The 16320-nt window shown below is 38.2% G+C and overlaps 1 protein-coding gene across 2 annotated transcripts in view; it reads left to right on the forward strand.

Moving 5' to 3' along the window:
• Nucleotides 1-10: 10 nt before the first annotated feature.
• Nucleotides 11-16320, forward strand: part of LOC120860216 (uncharacterized protein KIAA2026-like) — a 103643-nt gene continuing 87333 nt past the window's right edge. For both annotated transcript variants that reach the window (XM_040235999.1, XM_040236000.1), the window contains exon 1: nucleotides 11-818. In XM_040235999.1, coding sequence (XP_040091933.1) covers nucleotides 241-818 — 578 coding nt within the window. In that variant the 5' untranslated portion in view covers nucleotides 11-240. The remainder of the gene's footprint in view (nucleotides 819-16320) is intronic.

Consider the following 16320-nt stretch of genomic DNA (forward strand, 5'->3'; position numbering starts at 1 on the left):
GGGCACCTAGGCTCTCCTCTTCTCTCCCCCCTCCCCCGCGCCCCATGTAACCCCGCCCCGCCGGCGGCAAGCTCGAGACCCCCGCGCGCACCGAGCCGAGCCGGCGGCTGAGGAGAGCAAGGCCCGATGCGGCTGAGGCTGCGCGGCGCCCCTGAGCCCTGAGGAAGCGGTCCGCGCTCACGCGTGCCCCGGCGCCTCGAGCGGCCCCTGCACACCGCCCAAGCTGGGCCTGCCGGAGGCATGAGCGTGCCTGGGAAGCCGGGGGAGATGAAGCCGGTCGGAGAAGAGGAGCGGCCGCCAGCGGCGGCCGAGGAAGAGGACGACGACGAGTTGGTGGCAGCGGCCCCGGCCTCACGGCCGGCCCGAAGGAGTGCCGCCTCGAGGGAGGACGACGACGAAGAGGAGGAGGAGATGGTGGTCGGGGGCGGTGGCTGCAAGGAGCAGGAGCTGACCTACGAGCTGCAGCAGGGTTACCGCATCCTGGGCGAGTTCCTGCAGGAGAAGCACCGAGGCCTCACCGCCCCATTCCTCCAGCCCTTGGGGGGCGTTGCCACGAGGGAAGAGGAGGCGGCCGAGGGGCCCCGCGGCGGAGGCCGGGGCAGTCGCGCCCTCCCGCAGCAGCCGGGTCAGGGCATGTGTCTGCTGAAGATGGAGGAGAAGTTCGCCAGCGGCCAGTACGGGGGCATCACCGAGTTCGTGGCGGACTTCAGGTTGATGCTGGAGACGTGCTACCGCCAGCATGGAGTAGACCACTGGATCTCCAAACAGGGCCAGAAGCTGGAGATGATGCTGGAGCAGAAGTTGGCGCTTCTTTCTCGGTGAGTGAGCCCAGTTCCCGGCGGGACTGACGGACTGACACAAACACACCCTCGCACGTGTCCGAGGATGGGTTGGGCCAGGGGCCGGGGGGCGTCGCTGATAGGTGCTGAGTCAGAACCCGGGAGGAGGAGCAGTGCTGGGCGGGGGCCCGCAGGGGTGTGGTGGGTGTGGGCCGAAAAAACCCCACGCCCAGACGGAAAAGAACCCGAGGAGAAAGCCGAGAACCGAGCGCTGAAGAGCAGGTAAAGTTTGTGGAAGTAAAGCGAAAAGGTGCCCGTAGGAAGAATTATAGGAGTAGGGAGAGGAAAAGTTTTAGTGGAATGGAAGATGGCCTTGCAACTTTTATTAGCAATTTTGGCAAGAAAATTTTAAACGTTTTTGAAATGAAACATCATTAGAAATTTATGTTGGCTCGTGTAAAAGGTGGTTTCAAATTTAAGGTTATATCGTTTTACTACTCAGCTCGGTCATCGGAGGGTATAGTGTTATTAAATGGTTAACAGTTACTATGGCATATTCTTTTTTTCTCTCAGCTTCCTCTGAGAGGACTGAATTTTTGTATCAACACAAAAATTTTAATACGCTTAGGATGTTGGTGTTTATTCTCCCGGAAGTCATAGGGAGGTCAGGTGGCTCGACGTGGGTGGGAGGGTGAGTAGGTGTGTGTATGCTCTCGGTACACTCGAGGTGGGTGGGTGTGCTCAGTCGTGTCCGACTCTTTAAGACCCCGTTGACTGTACCCAGCCCGATCCTCTGTCCATGGGGATTCTCCAGCCAAGAATACTGGAGTGGGTTGCCCATGCCCTCCTCACACTCTAGGTATACTCCACCCGTATATCTACTCAATTATTTTTCCTTTGTAAGAAGTGATAATGTAACACAGGAGGCTACCAAAATAAACATATTAATTTATAATTCTGTGATTGATAGGAGCCAGTTGAATTTCTCTAGCGGAAATTCGTCAGGAATAAAAAAGTAATTGAAAGTTGTTGGAAATTGTGGTTGAAGTGATCCAGTTGTTTGACCCTTTCTTTACTAGTGGAAGGGAACTTGCAAGTCACTCTACCTTTTTGGCCTCAGTTTCCTCAATCTATAAAATGATAATGACAGTACCTAATTAATGGGGTTGCTGTTTCTTAAATGCATTAATAAATGTAAAGTCGAATGTGTCAGTCCCATATAGTTAGCTCAAGATAAGTTTTAACCATTATAGTACTAGTAGTGGTAGTTGAATAAAATGAATATTCTCATATCTGAAACTGGGACATGTGCCAGTGCTTTTATCCAAAAGCTCCTGAAAAGTTGTGTTAACTTTTCTGTCCTTGATTTATAATTGTAATTTTAAAATAATCTTATCTGTTGCTGGCTTCCAATTATGCTGTTTTCAAGGCTACCACATAGTGACTTATTTTCCTGAAAACAATGGTTACTTAGTGCTTGACTCATTAGGGCAGCTCTGTTTAAGGAACCTCTTGTTGAATCTTTTCTTAATACTGAATTATTTGGTAACAGAATAATTCACAAATTTGTATATTACTTTTAATACTTTATTTAGTGGCATTTTATTTGTGTGGTGTGTTTGTTACCCTTGTCTTCACGGTGTTTTATAGTTATGACTCACATGAGAAACAGTCCATTCACATTATTTTTAAGTAGTAAAATATATTCCAAGTTGATGTCGCAAGATTTTAGATGTGGAAGAAGCCATAGAGTTTATCTGGTTCAAGCATCTAGTTTTGCAGATTAGAAACAGGGATTTAGAATGAGGCTGGATAATGACTGCATGAAAAGTGCTAAGAAGTTGCAAATAGGTTTGAATACAGGTGTTTTCAGAACCATTGCGTATATAAGTCCTGCAAAATAGCAGGGAGACCATTTTTCTTTTACATAAAGGTTAATTTCTGAATGTTTTGAATCATTCCTAATGACTAAAGTTCAAAATACTGTATTACCATATGATCTAATACCATCCATACTTAAAACATTCTTTTGTTTATAAACATAATAATGTATTTCTGACGTTCTTAGTCCAGGAGAGATAAAATTCTTGCAGTTTAGTAGTAAATTCTTGCAGTAGTAGAGTAATATGATGATCTCAAAGAGATAATTAAGGCTTTTTGAGTCCCTCACTTTTTTTGTATTTGAGATGTACAAACATTTTGTAAATAATAGGTTCAACAAACCACAGTTGTAGATCTAGGAAATCATTTCTTTTTCTGTACTAGTCTAAAATCTGAGTTCTTACTAAATAAATGCTTTGAATGGGCACCACTTCAAGAAAAGCATAGATTATAACTGTTTGGTATGCAGTTAGGATATATAGATGTTCCAGAACAATACTCTATAGACTGTTCACATGAGTATGATTTTCAGCAAATAGATGATTCAGACACCTTATTTCTAAATAAGTGGTATATCATATTTTAGTAATAAAAAACACATATTAAATTTGTTCTCTTTTGTCTTTTCATATGTATTTGTAAGATACTGAATTAATCCTTATTTTCAAATTTAAGGAGAATTTTACAGCTGCTTCATATATTACTGAGCAAGAAATGAGGTACATCAGATAGAGAGGGTGTCACATTATTGCAGAGCAGTCCAGTGGCATGTACCTTGGGCAGATTGTATAACTTGAATCTCAGTGTTTTCATCTGTTCTTTGAAAGTATTGATTGCACAAATGTGTATCTGTCTGAACTACACATTCAGATATCAAAAGAGGTTTTCTACTCTTTTAAGTGGTATATAGTTGAGTAGGGGAAAAGACACTTAAAAAGATTGATGATTCTACAATATAATGGAGTTAAAAGATATAGAGAAGTTTATACTTCAACTGTTTCTTAAACAAGTTGAAGATTGCTTCTGGATTTTCTTAGAGGGTTTGAGAGAGACATTCCAGAATATTGAACTACAATGAATGCAAGGCATGGGATAGCAAGGTGTTTCTGGGAACTACAGGTACTTCCTATGGCTACAGTATGGTCTCCAGGGTAGTGTCTGCTTTTCAGCAGGTATGCGGGATGATCAACTGGGGAGGAGGAAGAAAATATTACAACTTTAGTATATTTTATTTTTATTTTATCCTGTTAACAATTCTAAGTTTTTTGGTTTGCGTCTTGTGTTTATGATAACACTACATGTATATGATCTACAAATGACATTTTATCATATGTAATTATATTAGTAATATATAACAATCTGTTTTATATATATAATATTTGTGATAGAACTACGACTAACACTAGCATATCTAGTCTCACAGTTACATATTTTAGAAAGGATCTCATTCATGTATTTGAGGCAACTGAGGGCTTACCAGGTGGTGCTAGTGGTAAAGAATCCACCTGCCAGTGCAGGAGACGCCAGAGATATGGTTCAATCCCTGGGCTGGGAAGATCTTCTGGAGTAGGAAATGGCAACCCACTCCAGTGTTCTTGCCTGGAAAATCCAATGGATATAGGAGCCTGGTGGGCTACAGTTCATGGGGTCACAGAGAATCGGATTTAACTGAACACGCCCACACACCCAGGAGGGAAATAGCAATTAGCATTAAGAAACGGAGAAAATCATCGAATAAGTGGAAAGGAATAGAAAATACTTAATAGAAATTATGCCTAATAAGAATTTTTGCCTCTTCTGAATTTTAAATTATATTTTTGAATGCTTTTAAATTTAAACATATTTTTGAAAGCTTTAAGAATATTGCTATGTAGTTTTAATAAGTTGTAATTACAGAATAGGCATCACCCGTGACCCCAACAGAGCTGAACTTGAAGTTTTAGTTTTGGCCATTTAAAATAATATTTTGGTGAAAATAAGTTTGAACAGGATGTATCTTTGTTGATTTCTGAGTTAAGTTGCTGTTAAAGAGAGGCACATATAAGGGGTTATTTTTTAAAAAAGGCTTTCTTAAATATAGGTAAAGATTACTTAGTTTTGTAATTGCTTTTTAGTTGGACATGAAAATACAAAAGCATCATTATGAAGCCTCAGAAATTTAAAAACAGAGGTTTCCAAGTACAAGTAGTAATTGAACTACATATGGATTTTGTACATTGATTTTAATCTCCTTAGTTAAATTTGAAATTTGTTGGCTTGCTTATTCTCAACTAAGATCAAAACCCAGAAATTAACTGGGGATTTTAACAAGATGTTTCTTATTCCCTAGTTGTTCAACTCCCAGTGGAATGTGTAATTCTATCTTTTTTATGTAAATCTTTAAAAATTGAGTACCTTTGCTAATAGCATCTGGATTTACTTCTTGTTCAGAATTATAGAATGTTAGTGCTTGATACACCATGTAATTCTATTTATTATAGTTGCCATTCTTTAAAAGTGCTATTTAAGAAGATTAAGAAAATGTTTTAAGTGCAGTGATGAAAGGATGGAGGAAGGATTTCAACTAACAAAACGTTTTTTGAGCTCCTGCTTTGTTCTGTGACTTAAGGGACAGTTCTTGGCCCAAGAGGTTTACATACACAGTTATGGTAAAGGGTTAAAATATGTTAAAACTGATTTTCAGACTTGATCCATTGTCAAAACACCTGGAAGTCATGGGACTGTTTACAGTGCATCCTGAGATATCGATATATTTAGTTGTATGATTTTTTGCCAGAGGATAAAAAAGGTTTAAAAGAAATTATGGAAGGAAACCCTTAATGATGAGATTCTGCCTAGCTCCTCAGATTTTTCTCCCTACAAACTGGGAAAACATAATCATTTTTGGATTTTTGGTGGTATATGTTGGTTTGATGCAGTTGAAAATCTGCATCTAACTTTACCCTGCATGCTGCTGCTAAGTCACTTCAGTTGTGTCCGACTCTGTGCAACCCCATAGACGGCAGCCCACCAGGCTCCCCCATCCCTGGGATTCTCCAGGCAAGAACACTGGAGTGGGTTGCCATTTCCTTCTCCAGTGCACGAAAGTGAAAAGTGAAAGTGAAGTCGCTCAGTCCGTGTCCGACCGTCAGCGACCCCATGGACTGCAGCCTACCAGGCTTCTCCATCCCTGGGATTTTCCGGGCAAGAGTACTGGAGTGGGGTGCCATTGCCTTCTCCGTTACCCTGCATAGACCCTCCATATATTTTATTGTTGTTCTGTTGCTCAGTCGTATCTGACTCTTTGGGACTCTATGGATTGCAGCACGGCAGGCTTCCCTGTCCTTCACCGTCTTCCGAAGTTTGCTCAAACTGATGTTCATTGAGTCAATGATGCCATGCAACCATCTCTTCCTCTGTCGTCCCCTTTTCCTCCTGCCCTCAATCTTTCTCAGCATCAGGGTCTTTTCCAATGAGTCAGCTCTTCTCATCAGGTGACTATAATATTGGAGCTTCAGCTTCAGCATCAGTCCTTCCAATGAGTATTCAGGGTTGATTTCCTTTAGGATTGATTGATTTGATCTCCTTGCAGTCCAAGGGATTCTCAAGAGTCTTCTCCAGCATCACAATTCAAATGCATGTACTTGGTTCTTCCCTATCTTGGGTTCTGAATCTGCAGATTCCACCAGCTGAATCCAACTGAGGACTGTGCAGTGCTGTAGTATTTACTGTTGAAAAAGACCTGGGTTTAAGTGGACTCAAGCAGTTAAAACATCTTTTGTTCAAGGATTAACTATATATTCTAAGGGTGCATTCTTTGAGGACTACTGTCATGAGCTTTATTATAGAGTTTTATGAAAGTACAGGGGAGGGATCAACTACTCGAAGGAGGTGGGAAAGCTGGGATTGAAAAAAATACTTCATTAGATTTTGTTTTAGAGGTCATAATTTTGAAAGGTGAGTAGACTATTGATAGGTGAAGTTTAAGAGTTCATGAGACAATTATTTGACCTATCCTATGATAGGTAGTTTGTGAAGCTTTGTGGTTACAATGATAAACATGACTTTATCCCTAACTTCAAGGTGGTAAGTAAACAAACAATTACATGTATGGAGGCAGGAGAGGGCATATTGCAGAGGAGTGGTTTATATCCAGTGGTTGGTTAGAATGATGAGATCCTGTAGTGGCAGATAAGTCTAGAAAGATAAGCTGGGACTAATTATGGAGGATTCGTTCAAAAAGACCCTGATGCTGGGAAAGATTGATGGCAAAAGGAGAGGGGGGTGACAGAGGGTGAGATAGTTAGATAGTATCACGGACTCAATGGGCAAGAATTTGAGCAAACTCAGGGAGATAGTGAAGGACAGGGAAGCCTGGTGTGCTGCAGTCCATGGGGTCACAAAGAGTCAGACACGACTTAGCGACTGAACCACAGCAACAGTAATTACGGAGGACCTTGATTGCTTGCTAAGGAATTTATAATGTAGGCAGTGTGGATTCATCACAATTTTTAGCTAAGGGAGTGACATGATTGTACTACTATTTTGAGGTTTGAGAGCTAAAATGGAAGAAGAGAGAATGAAGGAAACTTATTAAAAGGCTCTTGAGTTAATACCATCAAAAAATAATAAGCAGTAGAAATAAATAGACGGATAAAGCTATAAGAGTAAATTCCGCAAGTAAAAGTAGTACAGTAGCAAGCTACTGGATGTGGGTGTGATGGAGAGGATGATGTCCAAAATAGAATAAATTTGAGCCCAAGTGATGGTGATGCTGAGGAAATGTGAAAGGAGGCATGCATTTGAAGATACACAGCTGAGAATTATTAGAAGGCTGAATATGGAGCTCAGCCTGGTGCTAGATTAGAGGTGTTTAATTAGGAATTAACCTGCAAAAGGAGAATGGTTGAAGAAATAGGAGGGAAGGCCCAGGATAGAGTCTAGTAAAAATACAAGGGGATCCAAGACAGAACCTTGTGTAAGGATTTGTCTTCAATTTGGAAAGATTAGAAAAATATGATTAAAGTGTGTATAATGTATATCAAAAATTGAAATGCTTAATTGAGAAAGTGAAAGTGAAGTGAAGTCACTCAGTCGTGTCCGACTCTTTGCGACCCGTGGACTGTAGCTCACCAAGCTCCTCTGTCCATGGGATTCTCCAGGCAGGAATACTGGAGTGGGTTGCCATTTCCTTCTCCATAATTGAGAAAAGGCAGTTAATAAAGCTGAAAAGTTTATTCTGGAGTAAATAAGGGCTTCCCTGGTGTCTCAGTGGTAAAGAATCTGCCTGCCAACGCAAGATAACAGAAGTTTAGTCCCTGGTCCAGGAAGATCCCACATGCCATGAAGCAGCTAATAAGCCTGTGCACCAAAAAAAAAAAAAAAAAACATTGTGGAATAAATAAAAAGTATCAGTTGGAATATAGTAAAGTTACAGGCTTTAGTATTTTAGGAGATTTTGTTCCATTTGAAAATGATTTAAATCTAATCCAGTAAAAAAAATGCCCTAATAGACTGTAAGGTGTTTTGCCTCAAAGTTTGTTTCTCATTGTATTTCTGCCCTCCTAATTATTTTTATTTCTAAGAAAAAAAATTAGAGCAAGGAAAAGAAATCATGTTTTTGGAGAGAAGATTATGTTCTTTTTGTATTTGTGTTTTAGCCCTCAAATGATCTCTAGGTTCTCTCCACAAGAGAAGAGAACAAATAATAGCTGTTTTCATTTCCAGGGAGCTTCCACAATAATATGAATCTTTAAAATGTATTTTAAATTACTTGAAGAGGTTGTTCTTCTTTTTTAATGGGAAGCACTAATAAACCCCAGTGGTGATGTTATCTTATAACCAAGCCCTTTGTTACATCATCTTCCACTGGGGACCAGTGAATGTTCCACAATTAATTGTGCTTAAAATCAAGATATTAAATATATACACTTTGAAAAAAAAAGACTTATGAAAACCAATAAAGTGTTAATAGTGGTTATTCATTTTACTTTTAAATTTTTCTATATGTCAGATTTTCTGTTTTATAGTTAATAATAAAAGATTATATTTAAAGGAAATTAGAATCTACAACTTTGAAAAAGAATTGGGTTAAAAATATGTATTATCAAAGTTGTAAGACAGTACAGCCATGTTAGATGCTGTAAGTGGGTGGTATAACTGTGGATGATTAATTTTCCCATCCACTTTGTATTTTTTTTTTTTTTTACAATATATGCGTGCATGCTAAGTTGCTTCAGTCATGTCTAATTCTGCAATCCCATGGACTGCTGCCTGCCAGGCTCCTCTGTCCATGGAATTCTCCAGGCAAGACTATTGGAGTGGGTTGCCATGCCCTCATCCAGGAGATCTTCCAGACCCAGGGATCAAACCTGTGTCTCTTACGTCTCCTGCACTGGCAGGCAGGTTATTTTACCACTAGCACCACCTGGGAAACCCTGATCATGTGTTACTGTTGTTACTTTTTATAATATTATTCAAAATATAAAATCTTCAGATTTTGTAGGTACGGTTTGAAATGCTTGATATAGCTAGTATTAAGAACTCATTTCAAGCTTTCATATTTAAAGCTTTTGAGTAGAGCCATCTGAATGTTCAGTTCACTTCAGTCCAGTCACTCAGTCGTGTCCAGCTCTTTGCGACCCCATGAACCACAGCATGCCAGGCCTCCCTGTCCATCACCAACTCCCGGAGTTCACCCAAACCCATGTCCATCGAGTCGGTGATGCCATCCAACCATCTCATCCTCTGTCGTCCCCTTCTCCTCCTGCCCTCAATCTTTCTCAGAATCAGGGTCTTTTCAAATGAGTCAGCTCTTTGCATCAGGTGGCCAAAGTATTGGAGTTTCAGTTTCAACGTCAGTCCTTCCAATGAACACCCAGGACTGATCTCCTTTAGGATGGACTGGTTGGATCTCCTTTCAGTCCAAGGGACTCTCAGGAGTCTTCTCCAGCATCACAGTTCAAAAGCATCAATTCTTCTGCACTCAGCCTTCTTCACAGTCCAACTCTCACATCCATACATGACTACTGGAAAAACCATAGCCTTGACTAGACAGATGTTTGTTGGCAAAGTAATGTCTCTGCTTTTTAATATGCTGTCTAGGTTGGTCATAAGTTTCCTTCCAAGGAGTAAGCGTCTTTTAATTTCATGGCTGCAAATGATGAATGTACCTTCAGACAAAAATAACTCTTCTGATAGCTTGTTTTATATCTCTTCAATGGTAGTATATCTGGAAATTCAGACTTGTTCATTTCGCTCTAGGCTTCCCTCTAAAAGAGAAAAAAAGATGAGAATACAGATTGAGATAAACTAGTTTAAGGTAAAACTATTTACCTCTTGTTCTACCTTGTAAGTACTACTTTACTAATATTGCTCTTTTGTGGAAGTTTAAGCCTTCTAAGTTAGAATCAGTGAAAAAAACTATGCCAAGATAAAATTGCATAAAGTATTTGAACTGACTATTTAGCACATGAAGTGTTTTGGAGAGCTTCTCTTTCTAAAAGATATCCCTCTTTTTCCTTCAGATATGTCTCATCTGCTAGACATAAGGTTTCTTTCAAATGGTAACATGCCGGTTTATAATTACTACAGTTTAAGTTTGCAAAAGCTTTAAAGGTAAATAGTTTTGTTTCAGTTCTACAATTTATGCTAGCCTAGTACATTGACCTTTATGGTAATGATGTATGTATATTTTCCATTTTTTATGGTTGAGATTAGAAAGAAAATCTCTCTTACAAAATGTGCATGCAGGTAGAATATTGGAATTACTTTCCCTGCAGCATTTCATGTTTTATGTTCTTAAACTTGTTTTCAATTTCAGTGGTAGCTTACTTAACAAATGCAGTAAGGTACACCAAGATTCTGCTAAAAATGTAATTCCTAGTGAATTCAGGGTCTGTTCTTGTGTCTTCATAAAATAAGGACAAATCCATTTCATTTGGCGCTAAGGAAAGAAGCAGATCATCTCAAAAACTTAGGTTACATAGAATCGTTTCCCCATAGACATAAATGTGAACTGTTTCCATGTTCGCCCACGAGCCCAATTTTTAACATATGAGTTACTAAAATTGGAAGATAAAAATATTAAAATATAATCAGTAAACAAAATAGAACATACAAAACATATTTTACATCTATCTTCAAATACTTGTGCTTGAGGAAAAGCAGGTTTAAATTTGACTCTTCCCACAGATAAGCTCATTTTCTGTGTTCCTCACTTTCTACTTTGTTGCTACCTTATATGCAAATTTTCCCTCTGTCTGGTCAGTCTCTATCCTTTCTTAACCTTCTTTGTCTTCCTTCAGAACATTTATTGCAACCTAATATATAATATGATTTAATTATATATCTTTTTCTCCTATCTCACTAGAATATAAAATCTATGCAGGCAGGGACTTTTTCTGCTTGGCTTGTTGCTATTGACTTCTATAAATTTTGATTAAAAATTAAGTAGTAGGTAGCTATAAGTTGTACCTGTCATTTTAAAAGGTTTGGGGGCTATGCCTCTCAGAGTGTTTCCTAAATAACCAGCGTTTGAATTGTGTTAAAGGCAGAGACCTTGGCCCCAGAATAGCATACTTAAATCTGTTAACCCAGTATCTCAGGGTGGGGAGAAGGAGGCTACATTTTTAATAAACTCCTAAATGATTTTTATGCAAAATAAAGTTCCAGGACTGATACTTCAGGATATAGTAACAATGTTTCATGATTGATTTCACCTCAGAATTTAAAATTTCTTTCATTGAAGTATTTTTGTTTTAATTATTCTTTTACACTTGTCAACCTTTAGGCAGAATGAAGGGACAGTAGGAGAGAATTAAGAAGCAGATTTCATATAGTCATGTGTTCCTGTGAAATACATACAGCTTGAAGAAGTGGTAACAAGTGAGGAATAGTGTTGGGGGAGGGGTGGGGACACATGATATTGGTGTTTGCATTTCTATTCCTTTGAAAAAAGAATGGAGAGACCTTGAAAGTCACATGTTTACCATAGAATATTACACAGAGCAATCTCTAATTTAGAATTAAAATACTCTGAGTAATTCCTGTTACATAGGGCTAATGTGTTAAATAATACCAGAATTTTTAAAAGCCTGAAATTAAAGATCCAAGATTCTATTCCTGTCACTTTTATGCATGTAAGCCTGTTTGTATGATCTTACATCATAAATCAGCTGTGGATAATAATGGTATTCTTTATGTTTCTTATTTGATTTGGGGGAGCAGTGAAAAGAGATCTAGGTTAGCTCTCATAGCTTTGCTCTGCACTATATCAGGCAAAGTGATGTACTAGTTGACCTCATAGTCTTTTGTTTTTTAAATTTTGTATTTTTCTTTTATAGTTAAGTTTGAGTTCCAAGCCTTTATAATATTTAAAAATTAGAGTTCTAAACCATCCCTACCCCATATTGTATGCAAAAGTGTGTGTGGTAGTGTGGACTGGTGCCTACATTTTATCTAGGGAGAGGGTACAAAATTTTTTATTAGGTCAGCAGAGGAGCACAGACCCAAAATAAGATAAGAATTGTAATTTTAAGACACAGAATTAACAAACATTCAATAAGTTATGATGATGTTTGGTTAAAGTAGAGAAAATTCCAATTAAATGAAGGAAGAATTAGGCTTTTAACAGAAATAACAGAATTTGAATAGCACCTGAAGATAGTCTTACATTATGCCCGTGTTTATACTCTTTGGTGTTCAGAGACACTTGTTTATTAAGTAGTAGTTTTGCTCTGCATTAAATTAAGAGGAAAAATGTTTTAGAAATAGCCCCCTTGGTATTCTGGACTCTGAAAGTTAATATATGACTTACTGCACTGAAGATAACTTTGGAAGTAAAGTGAGTTTAATTCTGGTTTTGACACCGACACTTGTGTTGAACTAGACATTGACTTTCTCTGGAATTCAATTTCCAGTTGTTGCCATTAACTTCATCAAATTCAGAGCAATTTCAAAACATCAGGAGTGTCTTCTTGTCTACTTCTCTTCTTTTTTCTATGTCTAATGAAATCCTAATTATATCTGAGGCTCAGCTCCGATTTTACCTCTTCTATGAAGTCTGATACAGAATTGTTTTTTCACTGCATTCCATGATTCTTCACTTTGCATTTGGTTATAGCACTTAAAAATTCTATGGTAGTTATGTGTCTGTCTGTATTGTGATATTAATTGTTTGGTGATTCTTCAGTTAATGAAATAAATGAGCTTATCAAAATCAAATAAATACTCAGTTATATCAAAGTCAGAATAGCTGCTTTTTATAAAATATTCAGCAAAGTTGTTATCTCCTAAGGAGAGTTACACAATTTCTTCCACCTTTGTTTCAGCTTGGGTTAGGTATATTCCTCTGTTCTTAACCCACTTTTTGTATTCATATGATTTGTATTGAAGATTTTGAATATCATGATATTGAAGCTATCTGTTTGCCCCCCCAAGTTTAAGATTTTCTGATGCTTTTGTACTTCTAGAAACCAGGTTTTCAAGGGCAGAGAAACTTAGCATATATTAATTGAGTTCAGATACCATATCCTCTCTTAAAGGATGGATACAATAAATAAAAGCATAATAGAAGATAGTGTATGGTTAATGTAGAAAGATGGGTAATGTTCCTTATGGTCAAAATATATTTACAATGCTTATTATTTGATCAGCAGTGTAGAGGGGTTCAAGATGAAAATGAAAAGACAGAAGCTGATAAACTAAATTGATGTGGAGGTCATTCCAGTCAACAAGAATAGCATACTCAAAAGTTCAGAGGCAGCAAAGTCACTATATGTAGTTAGGGAATGGTCAGTAGTTTAGTTTGGCTAGAGTGCTAGTTATATATAGAAAAGTAATGACAGCTGTGACTGGAAGGGCCAGATTATGGAGCCAGATCTTAAAGGGTCTAATATGCTGTGCTAATAGAAAGTTTGATATTCCTTGTTAGTGAGTTATTAAGTTAAAAGCTTTTAAGCTAGAGAATTACAAGAGACATATAGATGGGATGAATTAGAAGAGAAAACTAACATCAGTTTGATGTTTTCCCATCCCTTAATTTTAAGCTTAGTTAATAGATTTTAATTTTACATTTGACTTTGCTTCTTTTAGCAGATTTGGTGAAGGATTAAATAGAAATGTATCTGTTTACATTATATAAAAGGATTTTTTATTAAGCAAAAATCTTAGGATAATGCTAGAAAGAAGAGAATATTTTCTTTTGCTAAATAACTTGGATAGTGTGCCATGTTTAAATATCTAAATAATTTAAATTGGACTTAGTTTTGTTTCTATAAGTGGATAATTTCAGTCTTCTATTTCTCAGGGGAAAAAACTGTGTTAAATGCAGAATTTTGCCTATTTAAATTACTATATCTTCCAAGTTATTTTCTACAACTTTGTTTACCAGTCACCAAAAAAAAAAAAAGAATAGGACAAATATAATTATATTGCAAGTACATATTGACAATATTAGCTAGTTATGCTTAATTTGTCAACTTGATTTTTATAGACCCAAGCCTATATTTGTATCTGATAGGTACTTATAAGAACATAATCTTAAACATAACAAGCTAAATAAAAGGTTTTTAGAAAAAGTTATGTTACATACGACATTATTTCATGGTGAGCCAGAGAGCACTGAACAAGTATGAGGACCATTAATATCCTCCAGTTTATCTGAATCCCTGATAATGATACAATTGCCTATACATTAATAAGTTCCTCTACTTACTAATTCCATGGTAGGGAATTTGGTTGGTAATGAAATTGAAATTAACTGTTATTTCTAAAGATTTTTTGGCAAGTGTGTAAATGATAGGATAACTGAGATCTATTTTTAATTTTTTCAGTTCAGTCAGTCAGTCATATCCGACTCTTTGCGACCCCATGGACTGCAGCATGCCAGGCCTTCCTGTCTATCACCAAGTCCTGGAGTTCACTCAAACTCATGTCCATTGAGTTGGTGATGCTATCCAACCGTCTCATCCTCTGTCGTCCCCTTCTTCCTCTTTCAGTCTTTCCCAGCATCAGGGTCTTTTCCAATGAGTCAGTTCTTTGCATTAGGTAGCCAAAATATTGGAGTTTCAGCTTACCATCAGTCCTTCCAATGAATGTATATTCAGGACTGATTTCCTTTTGGATGGACTGGTTGGATCTTGCAGTCCAAGGGACTGGCAAGTGACTCCTCCACCACAATTCAAAAGCATGAATTCTTTGACATGCTTCTTTCTTTATAGTCCAACTCTCACATCCATACATGACTACTGGAAAAACCTTAGCTTTGACTAGATGGATCTTTGTTGGCAAAGTAGTGTCTCTGCTTTTTAATATGCTATCTAAGTTGGTCATAACTTTTTTTTTCAAGGAGCAAGTGTCTTTTAATTGAATGGCTGTAGTCACCATCTACAGTGATTTTTGAACCCCCCCAAAATAAAGTTTGTCACTGTTTCCATTCTTTCCCCCATCTGTTTGCCATGAAGTGATGGGACCGGATGCATGATCTTAGTTTTCTATATGTTGAGTTTTAAGCCAACTTTTTCACTCTTTTCTTTCACTTTTATCAACAGGATCTTAGCTGTTCTTTGCTTTCTGCCATAAGGGTGGTGTCATCTGCATATCTGAGGTTATTGGTATTTCTCTTCGAAATCTTGATTCCAGCTTGTGCTTCATCCAGCCTGGCATTTCACATGATGTATTCCGCATATAAGTCAAGTAAGCAGAGTGACAATATACAGCCTTGACGTACTCCTTCCCTGATTTGGAACCAGTCTGTTGTTCCATGTCCAGTTCTAATTGTTGCTTCCTGACCTACATACAGATTTCTCAGCAGGCAGGTCAGGTGGTCTGGTATTCCCATCTCTTTCAGAATTTTCCACAGTTTGTTGTGATCCACACAATCAAAGGCTTTGGTGTAGTCAGTAAAGCCGAAGTAGATGTTCTTCTGGAACTCTTGCTTTTCGATGATGCAACGGATGTTGGCAGTTTGATCTCTGATTCCTTTGCCTTTTCAAAATCCAGCTTGAACATCTGAAAGTCCACAGTTCACGTACTGTTGAAGCCTGGCTTGGAGAATTTTGAGCATTACTTTATTAGCTTGTGAGATGAGTGTAATTGTGCAACAGTTCGAACGTTGTTTGGTATTGCCTTTCTTTGGGATTGGAAAGAAAACTGACCTTTTCCAGTCCTGTGGCTACTGCTGAGTTTTCCAAATTTGCCAGCATACTGAGTGCAGCACTTTCACAGAATCACCTTTTAGAATTTGAAATAGCTCAACTGGAATTCCATCACCTCCACTAACTTTGTTCGTAGTGATGCTTCCTAAGACCCACTTGACCTCGCATTCCAGGATATCTGGCTCTAGGTGAGTGATCACACTATCTTGATTATCTGGGTCATGAAGATCTTTTTTGTATAGTTGTGTTTTCTTGCCACCTCTTCTTAATATCTTCTGCTTCTGGTAGGTCCATGTCATTTCTGTGCTTTATTGAGCCCATCTTTGCATGATATGTTCCTTTGGTATCTCTAATTTTCTTGAAGAGATCTCTAGTCTTTCTCATTCTATTGTTTTTCTCTATTTCTTTGCATTGATCACCGAGGAAGGCTTTCTTATCTCTTCTTGCTATTCTTTGGAAATCTGCATTCAGATGGATATATGTTTCCTTTTCTCCTTTGCCTTTGCTTCTCTTCTTTCCACAGC

Source organism: Oryx dammah, unplaced genomic scaffold, assembly GCF_014754425.2.
Source record: "Oryx dammah isolate SB20612 unplaced genomic scaffold, SCBI_Odam_1.1 HiC_scaffold_11050, whole genome shotgun sequence".
Taxonomy (NCBI): domain Eukaryota; kingdom Metazoa; phylum Chordata; class Mammalia; order Artiodactyla; family Bovidae; genus Oryx; species Oryx dammah.